General features: G+C 48.1%; 1 protein-coding gene across 1 annotated transcript; it reads left to right on the forward strand.

Moving 5' to 3' along the window:
- The first annotated feature begins 1,125 nt into the window (after positions 1-1,125).
- On the forward strand, positions 1,126-2,067 carry LOC144279572 (olfactory receptor 51E1-like). The gene has a single exon (XM_077841139.1). The coding sequence runs from the start codon at positions 1,126-1,128 to the stop codon at positions 2,065-2,067; it is 942 nt and encodes a 313-aa protein (XP_077697265.1).
- The last annotated feature ends 16,079 nt before the right edge of the window (positions 2,068-18,146 follow it).

Consider the following 18,146-nt stretch of genomic DNA (forward strand, 5'->3'; position numbering starts at 1 on the left):
TGCCAGTATCTAGAGCTCTGGACATGTTTGCTTGGAACTAACCCCAATAAACATCACATTGTCTGCACTTTGGACTTCTGATCTTCTGCTTTCTGTTTGCATGACAAGAACCAGGGAAGGGGGTGAAGGGAAAGCCCTCTAACAAGTATCTCCGTCACTGACGGACTGTGGCCAGAAATGTCCACTAACTAACCCTCAGTGCCTTCGTTTGTGGGTGCTCCGCTTAAGATAGGGGGACAGCAGCACCAACTCCTGGGATTTTATTGGGAGTCTCGCACTATTTCCTGTCTTTCTTAAAGCCCCAACTTCTGGTATCAAGACACTGTGCGGGAATCCTAGTTTTCAGTTTTCCTAAGAAAGTTTTTTTTTAAAAGTGAGTTGCAGAAAAGCTAGAAACCCTGAATCAGGTGCGCCCCAAAGACTGAGAAACCAAAGGCATATGAAAACGAACCCCACATTAGTATATTTTTAAATCTCATTATTTTAAAACCAATCTCATGATTTTGGGGAGTATGAGTCATACTTGTTGTATGGGGCCGAGCGATACTGCATCCCTAGTTCAAAAGATACGCTCTCATTCAGCCACAAGACCAGAATTCGATGAGTGAAATTCCCTGGCCTATATTTTGCAGAAGCTCAGTACAGATGATTGCAATGGACCTTTCTGGTCCCAATATCTATGAATGTGGGTGTGCAAAATCTGATGAGCCCCACATCACTGGACAATGGAAAACATTCGCCTTGACCCTTCCAGGTCTCAGATTTCCCTTCTATAATAATGCCGATAATTTTTGTGGAAGTGCACAAGCCAAAAAGGAATGTGTCCTCTATCTCCCAACGAGTTCTTGCGAGCTATAACCCTATGACCTGACCTTCCCGTATGAGTGCCGACAGCTGCCAGGACTGGTGCACTATACTGGGAAATGTTTACAGACCGTGCAGCCCTGGGAGACACTGAGGGACTGATTCTGATCACACTCAAACCAGTGAAAATCAACTAACATTCATAGAGCGAGGCCAGCGGTAGTGAGATCAGAATGGGGCTTGCTGTGATACTGATAATGATAATTGTTTTGATTCCAGGCTTCTGTAAAGGCAGCTGGACAATAGCAACACGCCCCACCCATGTCAGCTTCCAACAACGTCAGCTTCAGCGCTTCCCCCTTCACCTTGATTGGAATCCCAGGGCTGGAGGCAGCTCATTTCTGGCTGGCCTTTCTTCTGTTCTCATTGTACCTCTTCGCCGTGCTCGGGAATGGCACCATTATTTATATCATCAAAGCCGAGCAAAGCCTCCATGAGCCCATGTACCTTTTCCTCTGCATGCTTGCAGCCATTGATATACTGATCTCCACATCCACCATGCCGAGGATGATGGACCTCCTCTGGTTCAACTCCACCACCATTGGGTTTGATGCCTGCCTGCTCCAGATGTTCTGCATCCACTCTCTGTCAGGCATGGAGTCCACGGTCTTGCTGGCCATGGCTTTTGATCGCTACGTGGCCATATGCTGTCCCCTGAGGCACGCCGCTATCCTCACCAGCCCCAGCATAGCCAAGATAGGGCTGGCAGCAGTAATCAGAGGAGCTACCGTGATGGCCCCCTTGCCCATTTTTATTAAAAGGCTGCCCTTCTGCAGCTCCAGAGTCCTCTCCCATTCCTACTGCTTACACCAGGACGTGATGAAGCTGGCCTGTGCCGATATAAAAGTCAATATCGTATACGGTTTGATTGTTATTATCTCTGTCATTGGGCTGGACTCCCTGCTGATCTCCCTGTCGTACATCTTCATTCTCAGGGCTGCCTTGAGTCTGAGCCAGGAGGCCAGACTCAAGGCACTGGGCACCTGCATCTCCCACGTCTGTGCCGTCTTCCTGTTCTATGTGCCGTTCATTGGCCTGTCCATGGTGCACAGGTTTGGGAAGATACACGGTTCCAACATCCATGTCGTAATGGCCAACGTCCACTTGCTGGTGCCCCCAGTACTCAACCCAATAGTGTATGGGGTGAAAACCAAGCAAATCCATCAAAGGATCACGAGGCTGTTCCAAAGAACTACCCACTGATGGGACCTTTCATCTAGCCAGCTGCATAGTCATTCAAAACAGAAGCAATCATTAATAGCCCACATGGCCAATCCAGAACATCACTCGACAAGCAGGACAATTCCTCACGCACCCTTGTACCCAAAGCAAACCTGATGTAGATCACAGAGGCACACAGCCAGCCCCTGGAGTTTCCCTTTCGTCCAACAGCCACAGCTAGAGTGGCACCAACAGGGGAACAAGAGATGAGTCTGGGTAAGCCAGCCCTCTCCCCTGCCCTCCCCATTGGTTCCTGCGGGAGCCACCCAAACGCAGCAGATCCCAGCAGCCTTGCTCCCCACCAGAAGCCTGAGGAACTTCATGGTGGCCTAAGAGAGCCACCAGCCCCTGGAACTGGCATTGAAATCAACAGATTTCCATCGAGCACTGAACACAGCATATGGCCTCCTAACTTCAGTTCTGCGGCTGACACTGATACACTATGTCACCTTGAGTCCTGCATGGTATATCTGTATCGGTGGAATACATGACACCCAGTCTCTTAATAGCTAAGAATAAATAATAGCTGCCAAAAAAAGAATAAATGAAGCATGATCTTACATCTAGTACTCCTGGGGGAATTCTGTGCCAAAAAATTAAAAATTCTGTGCACAATATTTGAAAATTCTGCAACTTTCTTCATATTTTATTTCTCAAAATAACACCATATATCAGTTATGCCAGTTATGATTCTTTTGGTAATTTATTTCAAAATATCTGTCAGCAAGTATGTCTGTAACAATGCAGACCAAAAAAAAAAAAAGATTCAGGTTTTTTTTGTTTGTTTGTTTACAAATAGATTACATATGAGGCATATTAATACAGAACTTTGTGTAATTCATTTAAATTACATGACAGAACTGTATTTCCTGCACCTGTCCGAAGCAGTGCAAAGGCTTGGGGGAGTCGGGGATAATGGAAGAGCTGAGGGAGAGGGAAGGAGCCTGCAGTGAACCTGGAGGGGTGTTGGGTGTGGGTGGGAGAATTATGGAACAGATGCTGGGGGAGGGGAAGGTGGGGAGGGGCTGGAATGTTAGGGAGTTGGGGAGCTTCCCCCATGCAGACCCTGGCTGACCCCCAAGCCTCTCCCATTCAGTCAGGCACGTCTGCCCCTGTCCCTGCACCCCGCATCCCCAGTCTCTTCAGCCCCCTGCCCCCATCCCCAGGCTCAATCTCATAGACTCATAGACTACCAGGGTTGGAAGGGACCTCAGAAGGTCATCTAGTCCAACCCCCTGCTCAAAGCAGGACAAGTCCCCAATTTTTGCCCCAGATCCCAAATGGCCCCCTCAAGGATTGAACTCACAACTCTGGGTTTACCAGGCCACTGCTCAAACCACTGAGCTCTCCCTCCCCCACAACTCGGTCACCCCACTCGCTCCTGAGCCCGTGCTCCAGTCAGCCCCTGCCTCCACTAGCCATTCTGAACCCCCCGCACAGAAGGACTGGGTGCCCCACTCTGTGCTACCCTGGCTTTGCGGGCAGGGTGCTGGGATGAACCCTGCTCCTGCGGGAATCCCGCAGCACGGGGCCCAGACGTTTCTATTGTCCCCCATAAAACGACATTTCGCCTCAGAAGTGCTGCAGTGCCGCCTCTTGCCCCCAGAGGCCGCTGTGGCGCTAGACCAGCCAGCATGAGCGCAGCCGGCTCTTCTGGCGCCACAGCGGCCTCTGGGGGGCAGCAGGCAGCACTGCAGCACTGCTGAGGCGGAATGCGTTTTAGGTGGGAAAATACAGCACGATGCGGGGCAGATGGATTCTGCACTTCCCCAGATGCGCAGAATTCCCCGCGGAGTAACGTGATTGACAGTCTTGAATGGGAGCAGACGTGAGAGAGTCTATGTGTGGGAATAGGCCATCTACTCTCAAGCACCTTATTCATGGCCGTGTTCGGTTTTTTCCAAATGCATGTAAAGGAAGGACAGGTGTATGACAGAAGCACTCCTTTTCGCTGCTGGAATTATTTTCCAGGGGGCATGTTTGTACATTTCAGCTGTTCTGTCTGCCCCAAGGTTCACATTTTGGTGGGGAAACTTGACGCTGCCCTTTTTTCAAGCCACACTGCAGAGAAGAGATGAAAATGCTCTGATGCCCCTAAAACACAGAGCCTGAGCTCGTGTAAACGGGTGTAACTCCGCTGACATTGAGGGACTAGCCCAGAGGCTATTACTCCCCTGCATCTGAAAGGGCCATGTTTACAGGAGAAACTACATTTACATTTTCACACTGGTCAATTTTTTATCTCCTTTCTTTACTCAGAATGTGTAGTGTTTGTCTCAGACATAGCTATATGCAGACATAAATGTCAGAAATAATGAGTTATAACAGGTGTCGCGGATCCACAGGATTAGCGCTGCAGCCCCCCAAGCTTTGGAACAGTCTCTGGTAGGAGCCCCGTCAGTGTGCCGGATCCCCTACGGGTCTTGCTCTTCCTCCAGAGTGAGCCACATGGCTTCACCATCTCCTTAAACTGAACCACTGGGTTTCTGCTCTCGTGCTTCACCCCATGAGCTCTGTTCAGTGAGTCTGACTGAAGCAGACCCCCGATGGAGGCTCGTCCACACTTCAGGGATTACTGCTCCTCACCCAGCGTTTGCAGCAGCGTTCACAAACGAGTCGGGTTTATTCATTAACTGGAACATGGCATAGGTAGATGTCAAGGTTCCTTCCCCACTCTGAACTCTAGGGTTCTAGATGTGGGGACCTGCATTAAAACCTCCTAAGCTTACTTTTACCAGCTTAGATTAAAACTTCCCCAAGGTACAGAATTATTTTACCTTTGGATTTCCACTGCCACCACCAAACTTTATCTGGGTTTACTGGGAAACGTCGTTTGGACACGTCTTTCCCCCCAAAATCCTCCCAACCCTTGCACCCCACTTCCTGGGCAAGGTTTGGTAAAACTCCTCACCAATGTGCATAGGTGACCACAGACCCAAACCCTTGGGTCTTAAAACAATGAAAAAGCATTCAGTTTCCTTACAAGAAGACTTTTCATAGAAGTAAAGGAATCACCTCTGTAAAATCAGGATGGGAAATTACAGGGAAATTAGATTCAAAACATAGAGAATCCCTCTAGGCAAAACCTTAAGTTACAAAAATGACACACAGGCAGGAATATTCATTCTATTCAGCACAGCTATTTTCTCAGCCATTTAAAGAAATCATAATCTAACACATACCTAGCTAGATTACTTATTAATTTCGAAGACTCCATTCCTGTTCTGTCCCTGGCAAAAGCAGCATACAGACAGACACAGACCCTTTGTTTTTCTCCCTTCTTCCAGCTTTTGAAAGTATCTTGTCTCCTCATTGGTCATTTTGGTCAGGTGCCAGCGAGGTTACCTTTAGCTTCTTAACCCTTTACCGGTGAGAGGATTTTCCCTCTGGCCAGGAGGGATTTTAAAGGGGTTTACCCTTCCCTTTATATTTATGACATGCCCCCCAAATCTCAGCTAGGATGAAACGCTGGCTGGGATTTCTTCCTGGAGCTCTAGGAAAAAACAGAGTTAATAAGACACATGCACCTCTAAATATACTACCAAGTACATAAAGGCTAACAATATATTCCACATCTCAAGGATGATTTTTCACCAGTTTATTCTGGGGAAACTTTCACGGGAGAGTGCATCAGCCACTTTGTTAGAAGCTCCTGAGATGTGTCGGATGTTGAAATCAAAATCTTGGAGAGCTCCAACTCCACCAAATAAGTTTTTTGTTATTTCCCATGGCGGTATGAAGCCACTGTAGCACAGCATGGTCCGTTTACAGGTGGAAACATATGGGCGTAGCTTTTCCAGGGCGTAGACAATGGTGTAACATTCTTTTTCACTGACTGACCAGTTGCTTTCCCTCTCAGACAGTTTTTTGCTGAGAAACACTACAGGGTGGAATTCTTGATCAGGTCCTTTCTGCATTAAAACTGCTCCCACACCACTCTCGGACGCATCTGTGGTTACTAGGAACGGTTTGTCAAAGTCTGGGGTCCTTAGCACAGGGTCAGACATGAGTGTCGTTTTAAGCTGGTTAACGGCCTTCTGACACTCTTCGGTCCACTGAACAGCATTTCACTGTTTACTTTTGGTGAGGTCTGTCAGTGGGGTGGCAATTTGGCTGTATTGTGGAACAAATCGCCTGTAATAACCGGCCAAGCCTAAGAAGGATTGAACCTGTTTCTTTGACTTTGGGACAGGCCACTTTTGGATAGCATCCACTTTGGCCTGTAGGGGGCTGATAGTTCCTTGACCCACCTGGTGTCCAAGGTAAGTCACTCTGTTTAGGCCTATTTGACACTTCTTAGCCTTAACAGTTAGTCCTGCCTCCCTTATGCGCTCAAGGACTTTTTGTAGATGTTCCAGGTGTTCTGCCCAGGAATCCGAAAATATGGCCACATTATCAAGGTAGGCGACTGCATATTCTCCTAATCCTGCTAGGAGACCATCTACAAGTCTTTGGAAAGTGGCAGGTGCATTCTGCAGCCCGAAAGGGAGTACGTTAAATTCATACAGCCCGACATGTGTGGTGAAGGCTGACCTTTCCTTGGCAGATTCATCTAGCGGTACTTGCCAGTACCCCTTGGTTAAGTCCAAGGTAGAGATGAACTGGGCCCGTCCCAGTTTCTCTAATAGTTCATCTGTGTGTGGCATTGGATAGTTGTCTGGGCGAGTTACAGCATTTAGCTTACTATAGTCCATGCAAAAATGTATCTCCCCATCTGGTTTGGGAACTAGAATCACTAGAGATGCCCATGCACTTCCAGAGGGGCAGATTACACCCATCTGTAACATATCCTGGATCTCCCGTTCTATAGCAGTTTTAGCTTGAGGAGACACCCGGTAAGGTTGGACTTTAAGTAGGTGAGCATTACCTGTGTCAATGGAGTGGTATGCCTGTTCAGTCAGTCCTGGAGTGGCTGAGAACGTTGGCGCGTAGCTAGCGCACAGCTCCTTGATCTGCTGTCGCTGCATACGCCCAAGGGTCATGGAGAGGTTCACCGCTTCCACACCACCAGCACTTTTCCCTTCATGGTAGACACCTTCAGGCCACTCAGCGTTGTCTCCTCCCTGGGCTGTAAACTGACAAACCTGTAATTCTCTGGAATAAAAGGGCTTTAGAGAATTAATATGGTCCACCTTAGGCTTTCGGTTGGAGGTGGGGAATGCTATGAGATAATTAACAGCTCCCAGGTGCTCCTGGACCATGAATGGCCCTTCCCACGATGCTTCCATTTTATGGGCCTGGAGTGCCTTTAAGACCATGACCTGGTCTCCTACTTTGAAGGAACGCTCTCTGGCATGTTCATCATACCAGGCTTTTTGCTCTTTTTGAACATCCTGTAAGTTTTCTTTAGCAAGGACTAAAGAGGTTCGGCGGGTGTTTTGTACGTTGGTTACAAAGTCCAGAATGTTAGTTCCTGGAGAAGGTGTAAATCCCTCCCATTGCCGCTTCACCAACTGTAATGGCCCCTTAACCTCACGGCCATATACAAGTTCAAATGGGGAAAACCCTAAACTGGGATGTGGTGCAGCTCTGTAGGCAAAAAGTAACTGCTGCAACACTAGGTCCCAATCATTGGAGTGCTCATTTACGAATTTATGTATCATGGCCGCCAAAGTTCCATTAAACTTCTCCACCAGGCCATTTGTTTGATGGTGGTAAGGAGTGGCAACCAAGTGATTTACCCCATGAGCTTCCCAGAGGTTTTCCATAGTTCCTGCCAGGAAATTAGTCCCTGCATCTGTGAGGATGTCAGAGGGCCAACCTACCCTGGCAAAAAGGTCTGCTAGTGCCTGGCACACACTTTTAGTCCTGGTGTTGCTTAGAGCTACTGCTTCCAGCCATCGGGTGGCAAAATCCATGAAAGTCAGTATGTACTGCTTTCCTCTGGCTGTCTTTTTTGGAAAAAGACCCAGAATATCCACAGCTACTTGCTGAAGTGGAACTTCAATGATGGGGAGTGGCTGGAGAGGGGCTTTGACCTGGTCTTGGGGTTTTCCCACTCTTTGGCATACTTCACAAGACCGGACATAGGTAGAAACATCCTTGCCCATTCTGTCCCAGTGGAATGACCCCCCCAAACGGTCTTTGGTCCTGTTCACCCCAGCATGGCCACTAGGATGATCATGGGCTAAGCTCAAGAGCTTGGCCTGGTATTTAGTTGGAACTACCAACTGTCTCTGAGGATGCCAGTCTTCCTGGTGTCCACCAGAAACAGTTTCCTTGTATAAAAGTCCTTTTTCTACAATAAACCTGGATCGATTAGAAGAGCTGAGAGGCGGTGGGTTGCTCTGTGCCGCCGCCCAAGCTCTCTGGAGGCTTTCATCTGCTTCCTGTTCAGTCTGGATCTGTTCCCTTGATGCTGGAGACATCAGTTCCTCATTGGACTGTGGACCTATGCTTGGTCCCTCTGGAAGCGATGTAGGGGATGGGGCTGTTTCCATTGACTGTGAACCGCTCTCCGCTGGGAAACTATGTTGGGGTTCAGGCTCTGGCTGAGCCTCTTGTGTAGGGTTATGGGCTGCTGCCCGGTTCAGGTTCGGTAGGGCCCTCTGGTGTTGAGGTTGCAAGTACTGGATTCAGTGCTGGCAATGGGTCTGGTGCTGGTTGTTCCGCTGGTTCCGGTTCTGGGACTGGATCCGTCTGGGTCTCTGGGACTGGATCCACTACTGCTGTTGCAGACATTGGCCTGGGGTCCAGGTCCATCACCTCTGACTGGGTCCTGATAGAAGTTTCCGGAACAGAGCTAGGCCTCATGGCTTGTTTAGCCTGGCTGCGGGTGACTGTTCCCACCCTCTTAGCCTGATTCACAAGATTGGCCCAGTCTTCCCTCAACAGCATGGGGATGGGATAATCATCATAGACTGCAAAAGTCCACATTCCTGACCAGCCCTGGTACTGGACAGGCAATTTGGCTGTAGGCAAATTGAAAGAGTTGGACTTGAAGGGTTGAATCGTCACTGGGATCTCTGGGTTGATTAAATTGGGGTCCACTAAGGAAGCATGGATAGCTGACACTTGTGCTCCGGTATCCCTCCATGCGGTGACCTTCTTCCCGCCCACATTCACAGTTTCCCTCCACTCCAAGGGTATCTGGGAGGTATCTGGTCTGCGGATCTTTGATGTGATTCCGGTGCAATGAACTGTAATCTGTTGGGGTTCTTGGGGCAGTTGGCCTTTACATGCCCCAGCTCGTTACATTTAAAACATCGCCCAGCTGACGGGTCACTGGGGCGAGGCGGGTTGCTGGAGAACGGGGTGGTGGGACGATAAGGGGTCTGGAGGGTTCTTTGGGAGGTAGGTGGGGCTTTGGGCAGCCCCTAGGAATAGGGTGTGTTCTGGGGTTGTCCCTTCTGGTCTCCGCTCCAACTGCGACCAGTTTTCTTCTTCTCTGCCACCTCCACCAATCTGGCTCCAATCTCTCCTGCCTCGATTACAGTTTTGGGCTTCCCATCTAGGATGTATCTTTTTATTTCCTCAGGAACACCCTCTAAGAATTGTTCCATTTGCATTAGGAAGGGCAAATTTACTGGAGATTCAACACTTGCTCCTGATATCCAGGCATCCCAATGTTTCCCAATGTGGTAGGCATGTCGGGTAAATGACATGTCTGATTTCCACCTTAGGGCTCTGAACCTCCGACGAGAATGCTAGGGTGTTATCCCCATTCAGATTCTCGCCTTGGATTTAAACAGTTCATACTTGTTCATGTGTTCTTTAGGCATTTCAGTTGCCACCTCAGCTAAGGGTCCACTGAGCTGTGGCCTCAGCTCTACCATGTATTGGTCGGTAGAGATGCTGTACCCAAGGCAGGCTCTTTCGAAGTTTTCTAAGAAGGCCTCCGTATCATCGCCTGCCTTGTAGGTGGGGAACTTTTGGGGTTGGGAAGTGGTATCTGGAGAAGGATTGCTAGGGTTTGTTGGTATATTCTGCTGAGCCTTTATCTTCTCCATCTCCTCCACATGCTTCCTCTCTTTTTCCTTCTCCTCCAGTTCTTTGGCCCTTGCTTCCATAGCTCTCCTGTGAGCAGCCACTTGGTGTTGTTCTGCCTCTTTCATTGCCTCCCTTTCTTTGTCCTTTGCCACCATTTCTTTGTCCTTTGCCGCCATCTCTTTGTGCCTTGCCACCATCTCCCTCCTGTGGGCAGCCTCCTGTACCTCCTTCTCCATCCACATGAGTTCTATCTGTCTTTCATGTTCCTTTTGTTTTTCAGCAGCCTCAAATATGGCTAATTCCAGCTTTTCTTGAGTTGTGGAGTCTGTCATCCTAACCTCTCTGTTTTTAACTAACTTTACACCCCAGGTTTAGAAATACAACAAACAAAACTTGGCTTGTAAAATTTTGCTGTGCTGGAATAGGATACCTATTCTCTGATAGTGATTGTCAGCCTACAGAAAAAGACAATTCCCTTTGTCTCTGCTCTGGCCCCAAATCAAAGCAAAAAAGCTTCCAACTATTTCCAGTTGGAGACCTGCTTTCCAGCAGCACAAAGGATTTTAAAAAAATCAAAATCCTAAAAAACCCAAAAACTAACACTTTTGTCTTCAGGCAAATAGGTAGAAATCCCCTCTATTTACTTTTAGGGGGAAAAAAAAACCTCAGGTTTGTGAAAACTGTGAATTTCCCCACAGGAGATTAACTACTCTGCCTCCAGGCAAAGAAAACCTGCAGTTCACAAAGGTAATTCTCTTCTGTCTCTGCTCTGGCCCCAAAGCAGAGAAAAAACTAGCTGCTTTCAGTTGGACCTCCTTTCCAGCAGCCCCAAAGGGGAAAAAAAATTCCTTTTTAAAATCTGTTTTTCTGGTTCAAAAAATCTCAAACTGATCTCAAAAGGATTTCAGGTTAATCCCACCACTGCCACCATGTCAAGGTTCCTTCCCCACTCTGAACTCTAGGGTACAGATGTGGGGACCTGCATGAAAACCTCCTAAGCTTACTTTTACCAGCTTAGGTTAAAACTGCCCCAAGGTACAAAATTATTTTACCCTTGGATTTCCACTGCCACCACCAAACTTTGTCTGGGTTTACTGGGAAACGTCATTTGGACACGTCTTTCCCCCCAAAATCCTCCCAACCCTTGCACCCCACTTCCTGGGCAAGGTTTGGTAAAACTCCTTACCAATTTGCATAGGTGACCACAGACCCAAACCCTTGGATCTTAGAACAATGAAAAAGCATTCAGTTTTCTTACAAGAAGACTTTTTAATAGAAGTAAAGGAATCACCTCTGTAAAACAAGGATGGTAGATACCTTACAGGGAAATTAGATTCAAAACATAGAGAATCCCTCTAGGCAAAACCTTAAGTTACAAAAAAGACACACAGGCAGGAATATTCATTCTATTCAGCACAGCTATTTTCTCAGCCATTTAAAGAAATCATAATCTAACACATACCTAGCTAGATTACTTACTAAATTCTAAGAGTCCATTCCTGTTCTGTCCCCGGCCAAAGCATCACACAGACAGACACAGACCCTTTGTTTTTCTCCCTCCTCCCAGCTTTTGAAAGTATTTTGTCTCCTCATTGGTAATTTTGGTCAGGTGCCAGCGAGGTTACCTTTAGCTTCTTAACCCTTTACAGGTAAGAGGATTTTTCCTCTGGCCAGGAGGAATTTTAAAGGGGTTTACCCTTCCCTTTATATTTATGACAGTAGTCTTTATGGCAGCAGAGAGAACTGAAGGTTAAAGCACAGTTCATTCTGGTTAGCTCAGAGCCCAGCCAAGCTGTAGTAACCCTTTGGTTCAAGCTCTGTTGGTCTCCCAGTCTGACTGTCCTGGTCAGAGTCCAGGTGAGGTCCCCAGCTCCTTCTAGCAGCCAGCTCTTATCCCCCGAACCCCACCTCACACCTCTCCAGTCCTTTGATCTCAGGCCATCGATTGTTGTTCAGTGGGGAAGTCCATCTCCTCATGGCGAGTGGGGTGCTAAGTACCAATGGCTTGCTGATTGGACTTGCCACTGTTGTCTCAAATGCTCCATTGATACGGAGACTAAGGCCCAGACAGCTAGGAGACTCCTAGACCTACTTCTTTAAGGTCCAGTCTACACTAAAGACCTATCTCCGTATAACTATGTCACGTGAGGATGTGAAAAATCTACAGCCTTAAGCGATGCTGTTACACCGACCTAACCCACACGTAGACAGCCTATGTTGGTGGGAGAGCTTTGCCCACTGACATAGCTACCACCTCTCAGGGAGATGGCTTAACTACACTGATGGGAGACCTCTCTCCCATCAGCTTAAGAGCGTCTTCATTAAAGCACTAAGGTGGGACAGCTGCATTGGTGCAGCTCCACTGATGCCTCATTTTAGGTTCCCTTAGCCTGCCCTGGGTGCAAATAGTCCTTTCCCACCCCTGCTGGGTAACAATGCAGCACATGGGAAACTTTCTTCCGGCAACTCGCAGAAGCTACTAGATCGCATGCCCTGGTTCTCATGGGAGACTTCAATCATCCTGATATCTGCTGGGAGAGCAATACAGCGGTGCACAGACAATCCAGGAAGTTTTTGGAAAATGTAGGGGACAATTTCCTGGTGCAAGTGCTGGAGGAACCAACTAGGGGCGGAGCTCTTCTTGACCTGCTGCTCACAAACTGGGAAGAATTAGTAGGAGAAGCTAAAGTGGATGGGAACCTGGGAGGCAGTGACCATTAGATGGTCGAGTTCAGGATCCTCACACAGGGAAGAAAGGAGAGCAGCAGAATACGGACCCTGGACTTCAGAAAAGCAGACTTTGACTCCCTCTCGGAACTGATGGGCAGGATCCCCTGGGAGAATAACATGAGGGGGAAAGGAATCCAGGAGAGCTGGCTGTATTTTAAAGAATCCTTATTGTGGTTACAGGGACAAACCATCCTGATGTGTAGAAAGAATAGTAAATATGGCAGGCGACCAGCTTGGTTTAACAGTGAAATCCTTGCTGATCTTAAACACAAAAAAGAGGCTTACAAGAAGTGGAAGACTGGACAAATGACCAGGGATGAGTATAAAAATATTGTTCGGGCATGTAGGAGTGAAATCAGGAAGGCTAAATCACCCCTGGAGTTGCAGCTAGCGAGAGATGTTAAGAGTAACAAGAAGGGTTTCTTCAGGTATGTTGGCAACAAGAAGAAAGCCAAAGAAAGTGTGGGCCCCTTACTGAATGAGGGAGGCAACCTAGTGACAGAGGATGTGGAAAAAGCTAATGTACTCAATGCTTTTTTTGCCTCTGTCTTCACGAACAAGGTCAGCTCCCAGACTGCTGCTCTGGGCATCACAACATGGGGAATAGATGGCCAGCCCTCTGTGGAGAAAGAGGTGGTTAGGGACTATTTAGAAAAGCTGGACGTGAACAAGTCCATGGGGCTAGATGCATTGCATCCGAGAGTGCTAAAGGAATTGGCGGATGTGATTGCAGAGCCATTGGCCACTATCCTTGAAAACTCATGGGGATCGGGCGAAGTCCTGGAAGACTGGAAAAAGGCTACTGTAGTGCAAATCTTTAAAAAAGGGAAGAAGGAGGATCCGGGGAACTACAGGCCAGTCAGCCTCACCTCAGTCCCCTGAAAAATCATTGAGCAGGTCCTCAAGGAATCAATTCTGAAGCACTTAGATGAGAGGAAAGTGATCAGGAACAGTAAGCATGGATTCACCAAGGGAAAGTCATGCCTGACTAATCTAATTGCCTTCTATGATGAGATAACTGGTTCTGTGGATGAAGGGAAAGCAGTGGACGTGTTATTCCTTGACTTTAGCAAAGCTTTTGACACGATCTCCCACAGTATTCTTGTCAGCAAATTAAAGAAGTATGGGCTGGATGGATTCACTATAAGGTGGGTAGAAAATTGGCTAGATTGTCAGGCTCAATGGGTAGTGATCAATGGCTCCATGTCTAGTTGGCAGCCAGTATCTAGCAGAGTGCCCCAAGGATCGGTCCTGGGGCTGGTTTTGTTCAATATCTTCATTAATGATCTGGAGGATGGTGTGGATTGCACCCTCAGCAAGTTTGCGGATGACACTAAACTGGGAGGAGTGGTAGATACACTGGAGGGTAGGGATAGGATACAGAGGGACCTAGACAAATTGGAGGATTGGGCCAAAAGAAATCTGATGAGGTTCAACAAGGACAAGTGCAGAGTACTGCACTTAGGACGGAAGAATCCAATGCACCGCTACAGACTAGGGGCCGAATGGCTCGGCAGCAGTTCTGCAGAGAAGGACCTAGGGGTGACAGTGGACGAGAAGCTGGATATGAGTCAACAGTGTGCCCTTGTTGCCAAGAAGGCCAATGGCATTTTGGGATGTATAAGTAGGGGTATTGCCAGCAGATCGAGGGATGTGATCATTCCCCTCTGTTCGATATTGGTGAGACCTCATCTGGAGTACTGTGTCCAGTTTTGGGCCCCACACTACAAGAAGGATGTGGAAAAATTGGAGAGAGTCCAGCGAAGGGCAACAAAAATGATTAGGGGTCTGGAACACATGACTTATGAGGAGAGGCTGAGGGAACTGGGATCGTTTAGTCTACGGAAGAGAAGAATGAGGGGGGATTTGATAGCTGCTTTCAACTACCTGAAAGGTGGATCCAAAGAGGATGGATCTAGACTGTTCTCAGTGATAGCAGATGACAGGTCAAGGAGTAATGGTCTCAAGTTGCAGTGGGGGAGATTTAGGTTGGATATTAGGAAAAACTTTTTCACTAGGAGGGTGGTGAAACACTGGAATGCGTTCCCTCGGGAGGTGGTAGAATCCCCTTCCTTAGAAGTTTTTAAGGTCAGGCTTGACAAAGCCCTGGCTGGGATGACTTAGTTGGGGATTGGTCCTGCTCTGGGCAGGGGGTTGGACTAGATGACCTCCAGAGGTCCCTTCCAACTCTGATATTCTATGAATCTATGAGACACACACAGGACTCAAAAAACAAATTACAAAATACTTCAACCACATCACAACAGGAGTTGTTCTTCTTGTCCTCTGAAGGCAAGACAAGAAGCAATGGGCTTAATCTGCAGCAAGGGAGAGACTTAGGTTAGATAGTAGGAAAAACTCTCTAACTCTCAGGGGAGTCAAGCTCGGGAACAGGCTTCCAAGGGAGGTTGTGGAATCCCCATCACTGGAGGTTTTTAAAACCAGGCAGGACAATCACCTGTCAGGGCTGGTCTAGGGATACTTGGTCCTGCCTCAGTCTACAAGGGGACTAAACTAGATGACATCTCGAGGACACTTTCAATCCTGCATTTCTATGATCTCCCACCTGCAACCAACCAACCCCAGCTGGGTAAGGAAGCCTCGCTGAATCAATATGCTTCATCCTAGAGGTAGCTGGCTGGGGCTTGGGAAGATGGTAGGTGGGAGCAACTTCCAGAGTGGGAAAGCCAGGCTGTCCATTCTGGGGTTCAGCTTGGGAAGCAAAAGCAAAACCTTCCCATGAGCTGCTGATTGCTGGGGGGATGGGACCAGGGGCACAGACAGATTCCAAGCCATGCAGGACTAATTCCAGCCTCCTATACACTCCTGTGGTGCATTTCTGCTGCTCTGCCTCTTCAAAAACAGGGTGAAAGCTGCTAAACAGACAGGACACTAAGCACAGGTGGCTCTGAATTTTACAGGAGACGTTTATGATAAGAGCCTTCCTGTAAAATCAAAGGGCAGGTCTTTTTCCTGCAAAATAAGAATCTTTACATGCTATGAGAAATGGTCCTATTACAGGGCACGTAATGGGAGAAGAAAGCCCTGTGTCTCTAAGCACCCTGGGGAATGATCAACTGCTCCTGCTGGAGGGGAGAGAAGGGAAGGTCCTCATAGGTCAGTCACGTGTGGTCCATTCCCAAATGATTGTCTAGGAGGCTCTTGATCTGCTTTGCACACACAGATGCGACTCGGTTGCTTAGCCTTTTTGGTTGGACTCTCCTACAAGCTGGAGGTTGCTGCCGGCAGAGTCCCCTCCCTGAGAGACGGTCACTTTGGTATACACTTTCCCCCTTGATCCACCTTGGCCTGCATTTGTTAACCAGCCAAGCATGCAGCAAAGCCCATCTTTTAGCCTGGGCAATGGGAGTGATGGGGGCAGATGAAGCAAACGTGACCTGACAGTCACTGTCCCTGTGGCTCTTAATGGGCCAGCTGAGGGAGTGGCGGAATACAGGCAGCTCAGCCCATGAAGGGTGGCTTTGTCTGTAACCCTTCTGCTCGTCAGAGTTGGCAGCAACAAGGGCCGGGTTCAGTATCTAGGGGATCCATTCCAGTAACACAATGCAAAACTGACTCGAGCCCCCACCCATTGACCTGGGACAAATATATACCACCCCCGCTGGGCGCCTCCAAGAGGCAATACTTCCCCTCTTGCAGGCACAGAGACTGAGTGTAGCAAAAGCCTTTTAATAACAGAGAGAAACAATGTGGCATTATGCTGGGTAAACACCACCAACAGGATTCATAACACAACCCATGAGCAAAAAAACCCACCCCAAGCAAATTGGGACGTGTCCTTTCCCTTTGGTTCTTGAGTCCAGCAAGCCAAAATCACCCAAAGTCCCAAAAGTCCAATGACCCAAAAGTCTCTGTCCCTGGTCAGGGCCGCCCCAGAGTTTGAAAGTTTATCTACAGAGTTTCACCTCCCAACCTGGGTGGAGATGGGGGGGGTAAGGGGCACCTTACATGGTCCAAAGCTGATTGCCCCACCTCTCCATGGGGCTCCACTCTGCCAGCCACCCCCATGAGCTGCTCCAGGCATCCGACAAACTGCTCTGCTCCACCAGCCATCCCGCAAACTGCCCCACAATATATCTTCAGGCTCCCCCACTACTTAATGCAACATTCAGTTATTTCAGCTCTTGGTAAGTTTAGCTCTTTTGTGATTTCAGCTTGTAGTAAGGGAACCTCAGTGCTGGTGCACCATTAGCCCAAAGTGAATTCAGCTCAGCAGTCTGTAACTAGACTCCTAAGTGAACCAAAATTAGCTCTGATATTCTACAGTAGAAAGAGAAGGAAGCACAATTAACATGTAAAGCCCTCACCAAGGAGCCCATACCACAAAGCATTAATACATATCCCCAACACCTTTTCATTCATTGGGTTTTGGAACCCATGACCCTTGCCTAGCGAGTGCTGCTTAGTTGATGGTGAGTCCCTTCATCATAACAAAAGGCCAAGTATAGTTCCACTGTCCTTGATTCACATAATCAGGATAATAACAGTTTATTCCTGCCCCAATAACAGAGAAACTGGGGCTCCTATAGCAGCCAAAGTGACCATCTCGGTAGGGTGGGTGTGCCTATGCAAATGAGATCAGCCCCTGAAGTTCTTTTCCACAACCCGCCATGACTCGCCACCAGACTTCAAGGTAGAGCTCATCCTGACTCTGCTTACATGTCTAAGGAAATGTTTCCAGTTTTATCTCATGGGGTGCCTGGAATCCTAAGACTGGAGCTACAAAACAGAAATAAACACATAAACCGAATACTTACGGAGACTGCAGGGCAGATGCAGGGGGAAATCATGGGAAGGCTAAAGAAGGATGTGGAAAAATTGGAAAGAGTCCAGTGGAGGGCAACAAAAATGATTAGGGGGCTGGAGCACATGACTTATCAGGAGAGCTGAGGGAACTGGGGTTATTTAGTCTGCAGAAGAGAAGAATGAGGGGGAATTTGATAGCAGCCTTCAACTACCTGAAAGGTGGTTCCAAAGAGGATGGAGATAGGCTGTTCTTAGTCGTAGCAGATGGCAGGACAAGGAGCAATGGTCTCAAGTTGCAGTGGGGGAGGTCTAGGTTGGATATTAGGAAACACTATTTCACTAGGAGGGTGGTGAAGCACTGGAATGCGTTCCCTCGGGAGGTGGTGGAATCTCCTTCCTTAGAAGTTTTTAAGGTCAGGCTTGACAAAGCCCTGGCTGGGATGATTTAATTGGGGATTGGTCCTGCTTTTGAGCAGGGGGTTGGACTAGATGACCTCCTGAGGTCCCTTCCAACCCTGATATTCTATGATTCTATGATTCTATGAAAAGTGCTCAGGTGTGGGATATAACCCTGGAGAGGAAAGACAGGAGCATTTATATGAATCCTAGGCAGAGAGCCTGGAAGCAAACATACT

The sequence above is a fragment of the Eretmochelys imbricata genome, chromosome 1, assembly GCF_965152235.1.
Source record: "Eretmochelys imbricata isolate rEreImb1 chromosome 1, rEreImb1.hap1, whole genome shotgun sequence".
NCBI classification, from domain to species: Eukaryota; Metazoa; Chordata; order Testudines; family Cheloniidae; genus Eretmochelys; species Eretmochelys imbricata.

What these genes read in the sequence shown, in the direction of transcription:
- LOC144279572 (XM_077841139.1), top strand. Translation starts at nt 1,126, where the DNA reads ATGTCAGCTTCCAACAACGTCAGCTTCAGCGCTTCCCCCTTCACCTTG.